The sequence below is a fragment of the Lolium rigidum genome, chromosome 3, assembly GCF_022539505.1.
Source record: "Lolium rigidum isolate FL_2022 chromosome 3, APGP_CSIRO_Lrig_0.1, whole genome shotgun sequence".
NCBI classification, from domain to species: domain Eukaryota; kingdom Viridiplantae; phylum Streptophyta; class Magnoliopsida; order Poales; family Poaceae; genus Lolium; species Lolium rigidum.
The window spans coordinates 168,486,566-168,497,639 of NC_061510.1; the positions used below are offsets into that span (position 1 = coordinate 168,486,566).

General features: G+C 43.8%; 1 protein-coding gene across 1 annotated transcript; it reads right to left on the reverse strand.

The window, feature by feature from the left end:
• Positions 1 to 9,172: 9,172 nt before the first annotated feature.
• LOC124698613 lies at positions 9,173 to 9,957 on the reverse strand. Its single transcript, XM_047231095.1, has 2 exons — positions 9,646 to 9,957; positions 9,173 to 9,570 (listed from the first exon to the last, which is right to left on the reverse strand). The coding sequence occupies exons 1-2, from the start codon at positions 9,884 to 9,886 to the stop codon at positions 9,191 to 9,193; spliced, it is 621 nt and encodes a 206-aa protein (XP_047087051.1). The 5' UTR covers positions 9,887 to 9,957; the 3' UTR covers positions 9,173 to 9,190.
• Between the last annotated feature and the right edge of the window lie 1,117 nt (positions 9,958 to 11,074).

Genomic DNA, 11,074 nt, shown 5'->3' on the forward strand with positions numbered 1-11,074 from the left:
ATAGGGAATTGTCTCCCCACTTGCACTACTACTTCTTGACTGCTGCACATTCGCGTTATGTCAGTGTATAATAGATCGGTCATAGTCTAATGGCAAATCTTCTGGCCTTGGTCGCTGAAGCATGTCCACAAAGTGCTTCATTGTTCGTCGTCAGACTCCTCATTGGAGGATGTATCAATGATGTTCTTGTAGAAAAACTCATATCCGCTATCCACCATGATCTACAAACAAAAGGGCGGCAAGTTTAGAGCATCTCCAGTCGCGTCCCCCAAAGCGTCACCAAAAGCGTCCCCCAAACGGCGCCAGATCGAGCGTTTGGGGGACGTGTTTTGTTCGTGCCGCGTTTGGGGGGGGGGAGGCGTCACTCCCCAGCCGCGTCCCCCAAGGCTGCCCCAAACCTTTTTTTAACATTAAAAATACTCTTTTTGTTTTTTTTTTGCATTTTTATTTCAATAGAGAGAAGGAACATTCCACAAACTAATACATAATTGGGAACATGCTTTACACAAACTAAGACATAGTTTGGAACATGGTTTCCACAAACTAATACATAGTTAAAACATTGGATAATGAGGAAACCTAACTGGTGTTGGCATCGCAGGTTTCGTGTGTTCGCTGCCAAGAAAGAACACTCCCAGGTACTCTCAGTCACCCAAACTGGAAAATCCAGCCGGTGATTATAGCCCTGTTGGTCCTTTGGAGGAAGAACATCCAGAAACCTCCGTGCCTATTTTTGCTGCGAAGAAAGAACACTCGGCGTGTGTTTAATCGTCCTCCTCATCATCGTCGCCGTGGTGGTGCCGGTGGCAGCGTGTGTCATCGAACACCTTGACGCTCATATCTGTGTCGCCTAGGTAGGAGAATGTGAGCACACAGCCGGCTTCGAGGTCGTGGTAGCACGCGAACTTCTCCCAGACGGTTTGGAGGTACATCTTGTCGCGCCCGTCGAAGAGCACGTCCACCGGCCACCGACAGCAGTCGCAACTAGCCTCCCGCAGTTGCAGCATGGCCGGCTCGTTGGCGGCGATGAACTCGGCGAACTTTTCCGGCAGCCTTTGGATGCCGAGTGGGTCGCCCTTGAGGACGACGACGACCTCGAACAACACTTGGTGCTCTTCCTGCAGGTCTGACGATGAAGACAACGACGTCGCAGGCGACAACGACCGTGCAGCTCTGCCGCGGCCACGACCACGGCCGCGAACTAGGCCTCTGTCTCTACTAGCCATGGTGTCGACTCTTGAGATGGTGGCGTCTAGGCTTGGGGAGAGAGGCGCTAGGGTTTATGTGTGAGGGACGATGCGAGAGCGCCCATTTTTATAGGCCGGAGGGAGGCGGGGGAGCGGTGGAGCTCATCAATGCTGGCACGGAGAGCTAGGCGTGACGAGACGCTTCACTGCGCCTCTGCGGAAACTGCACTGTCGCTGCTGATGTCTACGCACGCTTCTATTCCTGTAGACAGTGTTGGGCCTCCAAGAGCAGAAGTTCGTAGAACAGCAGCAAGTTTCCCTTAAGTGAATCACCCAAGGTTTATCGAACTCAGGGAGGTAGAGGTCAAAGATATCCCTCTCAAGCAACCCCGCAATTAAGATACAAGAAGTCTCTTGTGTCCCCAACACACCTAATACACTTGTCGGATGTATAGGTGCACTAGTTCGGCGAAGAGATAGTGAAATACAAGTAATATGGATGATTATAAGTAGTAATTGCAATCTGAAGTAAAAATGGCAGCAAGCGAACATGTAGCGAGAACTTGTTGGAAACGGTGTTTCAATGCTTAGAAACAAGGCCTAGGGATCATACTTTCACTAGTGGACACTCTCAACAATGATCACATAATTGAATAAATAAATGCTACTCTCAAACACTCACTTGTTGGATAACAAACACCATTCATTGTGTAGGGCTGCAAAAGCACACCTCAAGCCGGAGTAAACAAGCTCCACAACGTCATAAAGTAATCACACACGATGCGCACACTGTCACCATCACACCGTGGAGAGTGACTCCGGAGTTCATATTAAAGTAACCTCTAGAGTGCATAATAGACAAGAGTAACATCTACATATTCAACTAGATTACAATGCTCATGATCACATAAAGATCACACCATGGGAGAGAGATGAACCACATAGCTACCGGTAGAGCCCTCAGCCTCGGGGGAGAACTACTCCCTCCTCATCATGGGAGACAGCAACAACGTTGAAGATGGCGATGGAGTCGATGGAGATGGCTCCGGGGGCAATTCCCCGTCCCGGCAGGGTGCCGAAAGAGAGACTTCTGTCCCCCGAATTAGGGTTTTTGGTGGCGGCGGAGCTACGGAACTCTTCTGGAGAAATCGTCGATCCCACTTTAGGGTTTTCAGGGCAGTAGCTTAATATAGGCGAAAGGGCGGCGCGAGGGGGTGCCCGAGGGGCCCACCCCATGGGGCGGCGCCTCCCCCCTCCTGGCCGCGCTAGTGGATGGGGAGGAGGCCGTGGGCCTCCTCTGGCCTGGCCCTTCTAGCTCCGTGGTTCTTCTGGCGAAATAGAATTTCTGTAATTTTTCTGTATTTTTCCGAGCACTTTGGTTTTTGGGCCTTTTACGCAATAAACTGACATAATAAACGTAAACGCGCACCGTGGCATCTTGTTAATAGGTTAGTCCAATAAATGCCATAATATGATATAAAGTGCATATAAAACATGTAGCTATTGGCATAAAACTAGCATGGAACATAAGAAATTATAGATACGTTGGAGACGTATCAAGCATCCCCAAGCTTAGTTCTACTCGTCCTCGAGTAGGTAAACGATAACACGAATAATTTCTGAAGTGACATGCTACCAACATAATCTTGATCAATACTATTGTAAAGCATTTGAAAGGAATGAAGTGACTCAAAGCAATGGTCTATAGTTTGCTAACAAATAGATAATGACTAAACAAATGAATCATATAGCAAAAACTTTTCATGAATAGTACTTTCAAGAGAAGCATAAAAAAGTCTTGCATAAGAGTTAACTCATAAAGAAATACATTCTTAATAAAAGGTTTTGATTCAACACAAAGGAAGATTTAAGTTTCAGCAATTGCTTTCAACTTTTAACATGTATATCTCATGGATAATTGTCAACACAAAGTAATATAACATTTCACATACCATGGAGGAGTGTCTACTGCAAAATTAAGTTGCTTACTGATAAATCAGGGCAAAACATGTGAAGAGAATTATTAATGAAAGTTAATTAATTGGGGCTGAGCACCCCGTTGCCAGCTCTTTTTGCAAAATTATTGGATAAGCGGATGTATATGCCACTAGTCCATTGGTGAAAGTCTGCCCAACAAGATTAAAAGATAAAACACCACATACTTCCTCATGAGCTATAAAACATTGACACAAATAAGGTGTAATAAAGTTTTGAATTGTTTAAAGGTAGCACATGAAGTATTTACTTGGAATGGCAGAAATTACCACATAATAGGTAGTTATGGTGGACACAAATGGCACAGGTTTTGGCTCAAGTATTTGGATGCACGAGAAGCATTCCCTCTCAGTACAAGGCTTTGGCTATCAAGGTTGTTTGAAGCAAACACAAGTATAAACCGGTACAGCAAGACTTACATAAAAACATATTGCAAGCATTATAAGACTCTACATTGTCTTCCTTGTTACTCAAACACTTTTACCAGAAAATATCTAGACCTTAGAGAGACCAATCATGCAAACCAAATTTCAGCCAGCTCTACGGTAGTTCTCCACTAATAGGCTTAAACTACATGGTGCAAAAGCTTAAACATAATCTACTTGAGAGCTCAAAACAATTGCCAAGCATCAAATTATTCAAGACAATATACCAACTACCACATGAAGCATTTTATGTTTCCAACCAAATAACAATCAATGCTGAGGCTTTCAGCTTTCGCCATAAACATAAACAATAAGTGTTGAGGCTTTCAGCTTTCGCCATGAACATGAAAAATAAATGTTGAGGCTTTCAGCTTTCGTCATGAATATTAAAGTAAAACGAAGAACACAAGTGTTCAAATGAAAAAGCGGAGCGTGTCTCTCTCCCACACAAGCATGCTAGGATCCGATTTATTCAGAGAATGAAAATAACAAAACGAAAATAAAAGCACAACGTACGCTCCAAGTAAAGTGCATAAGATGTGACGGAATTAAAATATAGTTTCACTAGAGATGACCTGATAAATTGTCGATGAAGAAGGGGATGCCTTGGGCATCCCCAAGCTTAGACGCTTGAGTCTTCTTGGAATATATGGGGATGACCCATGGGGGCATCCCCAAGCTTAGGCTTTTCACTCTTCTTGATCATATTGTATCATCCTCCTCTCTTGATCTTTGAAAACTTCCTTCACACCAAACTCAAAGCAATCTCATTAGAGGGTTAGTGCATAATCAAAAATTCACATGTTCAGCAAGGACACAATCATACCCAAGGCTACTGAAATTTAATGGAGCAAATAAATCCACTCAAAGACAGTAAAAGAGGCAATGCGAAATAAAAGGCAGAATCTGTAAAAATAGAACAGTCCGTGAAGACGATTTTTTTCGAGGCACTTAACATGCTCAGATGGAAAAGCTCCAGTTGAATGAAAGTTGCGTACATATCTGAGGATTACCCATGAATTTTTTCAGAATTTTCAGATTTTTATACAGAGAGAAAAGCTCAAATTCGTGATAGCTAAAAATATGTTTCTGCGCAGAAATCCAAATCTTGTATCAACTTTCTATCAAACACTTTACTTGGCATAACAATGCAAGAAAATAAAGATACAAAGATATTGCTACAGTAGTAGGCAGTACCTTGACTCAAAAATAAAACAAAAATTGCAGAAATAAAACAATGGGTTGTCTCCCAAGAGTGCTTTTCTTTAAAACCTTTTAGCTAGGCATGATAATTTTCATGATGCTCTTATAAAGATGAGAGTTGAATATAAGAGAGCATCAAAAAGCAAATACCAAACACATTTAAGTCTAACCCACTTTCTATGCAAACGAATCTTGTAAGAAAACAAATTATTGAAGCATGAAGGTACTATCATAGAAAGACAAAGCAAGTGCAACTTCAAAATTTTCAACAAAAAGAGAGGTTACTTAATATTATTGAGATATATAAAACCATGTATCCCTCTCTCATAATAATTTTTAGTGGTATCATTGATAAACTCAACAATATAGCTATCGCATAAAGCATTTTTATCATGATCCACATGCATAAAAATATCATTACTCTCCACACAAGCATAATCAATTTTATTAGTAATAGTGGGAGTAAAACTATCACATCCATCATTATAATCATCATAAATTGGAGGCATAGAATAATCATAATGAATAGAATAGTTATCTTCCAAAGTGTGTTCATCTGTAAACATACCATCATTGTTACTAGAAGGAGATGTATCAAACATATAATCATCAGTAGCAAAAGGATTTTCAAACACCTCATCCCCAAGCTTAGAGCTTTCTATATCATCATGGGAAGAAACATGGATAGTACTAATACTATGGCAATTATTAACATCATCATTTTCAGAATTAGTGTCCCAGAGATCTTCAATATCAAAAGAAGTGTGCTTTTCCCAATCATGATCACTAATATAAATAACAGGCATAGGTTCATCATCAAGTTCAGGATCATCGAATTCAGAATTATAAGTATCAATTGTAATAGGAGCAACAAGTTTGGGAGAAGATACCGTTTCTTCTTCTTCTTCTTCTTCTTCTTCTTCTTCTTCTTCTTCTTCTTCTTCTTCTTCTTCTTCTTCTTCTTTAGGAGAGAGAGGCTTGAAAGCAAGCTTCTCCACATAACCTGGTTTATTATTAGAAACAATAGAAGAAACTTGGGAGGATACCTCTCTTTCATTAATAAGAACAAAACACATATTAGTCCTGTCATATTTTGGTGAAGTCCCATCCTTTATAACACTTTGTATGTAGGTGTTGGCATGGCAATTATTAACACAATAGAGATAACATCCATGCAACACACTATTCATATCAAGATCACTCATATCTAACAAAGAAATTTTTCTTGATAACTCTTCACACCCCAAAAACAAAGTAAGTTCATCATGCTGATTAGGAGTGATCATGTTATCACAATATAGACTTGAAGTACTCATTAAATTCGAAATACTATCATCATGACCAGAACATTGAAAATTAAAATGACCCACTTCATAGCAAAGTTCACAAATAAAAGGATGAAGGTCAAAAACTTTTTCACCAAGATCTTTTAGAGCCTTGTACCACATTCTAGTTTTTTCATTCCTATGATGGATACAATATTCATCTTCGATTTGATTAATTCCACAAGGTCTATGCATTCCACAAAAATTAACATGCTTATAAGAAATAGTATTTTCAGAAGTTTGGGCATGTTTACTGCAATCATTAGCAACAATTTCATTTTCCATGCAAGTGTCTTTGAAATGTTCATGATACACGTCCCAATTTTCTTTAGGAACATTAATATGAGAAGCAAATGTTCTACAACAATCAACAATAATTTGAGAATCAAGACCATAATTATCACAAAGATTTTGAAAACCAGCAGTTTCAATGGAAGACTTAATGCATTCATATTCATATTTTATACCTGATTCTTTACCTTTGTCGTTCTCCCAATCTTTAGTATTGCTTTGAATTCTTTCAAGAAGATCCCATTTAGCTTCAACCTTCTTACTTGTGAAAGAACCCTGTGAACATGCATCTACATAATCCTTATAATGACTTGAAAGCCTTGCATAAAAATCAGTAACAATTATTTCCTCTGAAAGCTCATGGTTAGGACATTTGAGTATTAATGTTTTTAGTCTTCCCCAAGCTTGAGCAATGCTTTCTCCATCATGAGGGTAACAATTATAAATGCGATTCCTATCTAGATGCACTTCATGAAGAGGATAAAATTTAGAGTAAAAGAGAGATTCAAGCTGTTTCCAATTCGATGGTTGTTCATCCAGCAGCCTATACTATTCCTTTGCTTTGTCCTTAAGTGACAATGGAAATAGTCTCCTCATAACATTTTCTCTTGATAAACCTGCAATCTGAAATAACTCACAAAGTTTTGTAAGTTTAGACAAGTGAACACTTGGATGGACTGATCCATCCCCTACATACTGATCATTCATAACCCTTTCAACAATTTTCATAGGTATTTTAAAAGGAATACTTTCAACAGGTGGATTTGGAATATCACAAGCATCATTCGAATTACCACATATTGGAGACAAAGCATTATCAAGGCAAAATACTTCATCCAAAGCTGAGGAGCAAAAAAAATTTATTTTTATATAAACTAGCTTCCCCAAGCTTGGGTTTTTCCATAGCATTAAAAATAATGGTGTCAAAAAAATCGTCGATCCCCCTTTAGGGTTTTCAAGACAGGAGCTTAATATAGGCGAAATGGCGGCGCGAGGGGGTGCCCGAGGGGCCCACCCCATAGGGCGGCGCCGCCCCCTCCTGGCCGCGCCAGTGGATGGGGAGGAGGCCGTGGGCCTCCTCTGGCCCGGCCCTTCTGGCTCCGTGGGTTTTCTGGCGAAATAAAATTTCTGTAATTTTTCTGGATTTTTCCGAGCACTTTGGTTTTTGGGTCTTTTCTGCAATAAACAGATATAATAAACAAAAACTGGCACTGTGCCATCTTGTTAATAGGTTAGTCCAATAAAATGTCATAATATGATATAAAGTGCATATAAAACATGTAGCTATTGCCATAAAACTAGCATGGAACATAAGAAATTTTAGATACGTTGGAGACGTATCAGCTGCGCGCCAATAACTTCCGTCGCGAGGTAGACGACGGTTAGGTTAAACTTGAATGTGCCGCTGACGCATCGGGCCCACGTCTCCTCGCCTCGCATTTCGTTGTGTGTGGCATGCCCGTAGCGTCCCTGTGGAGCAGTGACGGGCTCGGGGCGCCGGACACCGTTGGGACGCGCCGGACGAAAGGAGACTTTGGGGCGCGCGGCTTGGAACGAAATTTTTTCCGGCGCCCCCAAATTCCTTTGGAGGATGCGGCTGTAGATGCTCTTAGTTCACATAAAACGGCCCTCCCATTTCATCTAACACCATGCAGGCGTCGCAAGCCACGATCAACAAAGCGACCTGCGGGCAAAGCACATCGCGGCCGACGAAACACCGAGCCAACACGAGGCCTGGAATCTCATCTCTTCTAGCCGCGGTAAAGGCGGCGCGAGAGGACTTCCGGGGCATCGCGTATGAAAAGGGCGGCGACCTCGATTGCTACTGCTCCGACGGCGACAAAAAGCGCCTCTCCAACCGCCGGCAAAATGTACCAAATTTAGGCGGTGTCACCGCATTGGCGGCTGGCGTCAGGTACGATGGCATTTCGACACTCGAGAAGCTGCGGCGGGGCAAAGGGGTGGGACTATTTGCGGAAGACGGTGGGTGAATTCGATATGTGACTTTGACTTGCGGGCCAAGGGACGGATAGGGGAGGACGAGGGCCTCGTTCGCGTGGCATCCGCGGCCCCGCAAAACAGGCTAGATTTATGTCGGCTTTAAATCGCGGCAGACGGCGGATAAAAAGTTTTTTGCGTCCTCACGTTGAACCATAATTTTATCCACCGCGACCCATTCAAACGTGCAAAATGAGATGCGTCCCCGTGTTGAAGATGGCCTAATAAGCCGTCAACCCTCGATAGCCAATTGGGTTGTAGGAGATAGACGAATTACACTGACATATTTGCTAGTCTTAAAAAACAAGTTGCATTAAAATTTAAAAATAGACTTGCCATATATCATGAATTATTACCTCCGTTTAAAATAATAGCTTTCTCGAGAAACTATATTGTGGAACGGAAGCAGTAGACGAGAAGGGAGGTCCTAGACCAGCAAATAGTAGCTTGTACGCCAACCACATGACGCGGAACCACACGGAACACTCGAGGTTCCAGATGGAACAAAACTAGCCGGACAAGACATGAAGTCGAAAGAGATGAGACAGGCTGGCTGTGCAATCCAAACGAACCTTATCACCCGTCGCCTTTATTCTAGTTTCATCCCCATGGACTTATATATGCTCGCAAAAAGGAAAAGAGGAAAGAACGCCTCATCCACATGGATTTTCTTATTTGAATAAGGCCATGAAACGCTAACAACAGTGACGACTACCTAGCTTAGTGGAGTACTCCAGCACACGCTCGGGGGCTGCTCACTAGGCCGTTATTGCAACTGAATGCCGGTGTGGACTGCGTGATGCTGGTGCGGCCGCCGGTGGTAGTGCTGCTGTCGTGGAAGACGAACGGCAGGGGAAGGAGTGATCGTCTGGCGGTAGTGCTGCTGGCGGACGTGCGCCGACATGGGCCTGGACGACGGGGTGGATGTGGATGGCGAGAGCGGCGGCGTCGCCCTTGGGAAGAGGAACGCCCGGATCTTGAGCGGCTGGAGCCGGTCCCTGCTGGCAGCATCGTATTCCTCCAGCAGGTTGCTGAGGTCGTCCTTGCTGGTGACGGAGACGAGCGCGTCGAGGTCCTCCGTCGGCAGCTGGCACCGTAGGCTCATCGCCTCCCATCCGCACATGTCCCTCAGCTTCCGCTGCAGCTCTGGTTTTGCAATCGATCGACGACAGTCAAACAACTGTGTGGACACGATCAAGCGGTGTTGTTTGGTATACGAACCGTAAAATTGGAGGGAGCGATCGAGGGAGAGGACGCGGTTGTTGCCGCCAACGTAGCGGAGCGCTCCGTCGGAGTGGCGCGGAAGGATCCTGCCGCCGTAGCTGCACAGGAACTTGACGACGCTGTTCCCCTTGCCTGACGCGCTGGAATCCGGCTTCATCACGAAAACCACGTCGTCGTCGTCGCCCAAGGAGCCGAGAGACGACGTGCGCGCGGAGGAGGACGACCACGAGCCCGCCATGCCGGCCTGCCTTCTTTCTTCCACACGTACGGCCGTGAGTGAAGATCTGTATTTGAGAAAGCAAAACGATGTGGCGTGTGGACGTCGTTTCAGAGCTATACCGCCCTGGCTTTGGCTGCCACCTAGGAGGGCCTACTGCCACGGTGCCACCCGCGATCGAGATATGCTTCACCCAATAGCCTCGGCCACACCTGCTTGCAGAAATTCCGCGTTGATACTATGCATGAGACAATCCAAAATCGGAGTTTCCTTGCATATTTTTTAAATATTTTTGATTCCACCTCCCATGTTCCTTTTTTCATAAAGAGAATATATATTAATATTGCGAAGATAGCAATTGTACTTAGGCTTTCATGCACTTGCATACCTCTTTCTCTTTTTCGGTGCAAACTCCTCCCACCTTGAAATAAAAGTGCAAAAGATGGCAACGAATCCCACGAAAGAGCACATGTGCAACTTCTAACACTTACAACCACCGCTCCCTGTCAGTCGCCTCCAGTGAGAGAACTCGCCGGCATTGACCAGACTGGTAGCACCACCGCTGGCCTCTCGTAGCATCGCTGCCGGCCTTTTGTAGCATCGCCGCTGGCCTTTGGTAGCGCCACCGTCTGCGCGCCGATTGTTTTCTGAAGCTGAACTGCATACTTTATAGATTTAATAAAACGTAGCTACAAAGTGCTCTGCCGAGGTCTTAATGCGAGAATAAGATTTTCATATAGCTTTATGAACAAGGAGGACCACCTTGTCCTTGAATTTCTTCCAACATCTACAGAGGCTAGGAGGATCTCCCTTGAAAATGAAGTCATTTCTTGTTGTGCATATGAACTAAGTAGCCAGCATAGTTGTCTTCATTGAAAATGGCTGCTTGATTCAAGCTCCAAGACCTATGGTCGTCTGAATATCAAATGATGTAGTCAGAGGCATATTCCAGCCTGGGCACAACTATCTCCAGCACATAACTTCAAATGGGCACTGAAAGAACATGTGATTCTTGGTCTCCAAAATTGTATCATTGCACATTATACAAGTGTAATCATCCATGATGGAATTCTTCCTTTGCATTAGAGCCTGTAGTAGTGTAGTGAATAATGAGCCAAAAACTATGATTATCCTAACAGCAGCCCTTCTTTTACAGCCTCTTACGGCCTAGGTGTGGGAAACCCATCTAAGTGTTTCGCGGCACGCAAG

What these genes read in the sequence shown, in the direction of transcription:
- LOC124698613 (XM_047231095.1), bottom strand. Translation starts at nt 9,886, where the DNA reads ATGGCGGGCTCGTGGTCGTCCTCCTCCGCGCGCACGTCGTCTCTCGGC. An exon ending in TCGCTCCCTCCAATTTTACG is followed by an intron (nt 9,571 to 9,645) that starts GTTCGTATACCA and finishes TTGCAAAACCAG; the next exon opens with AGCTGCAGCGGAAGCTGAGG.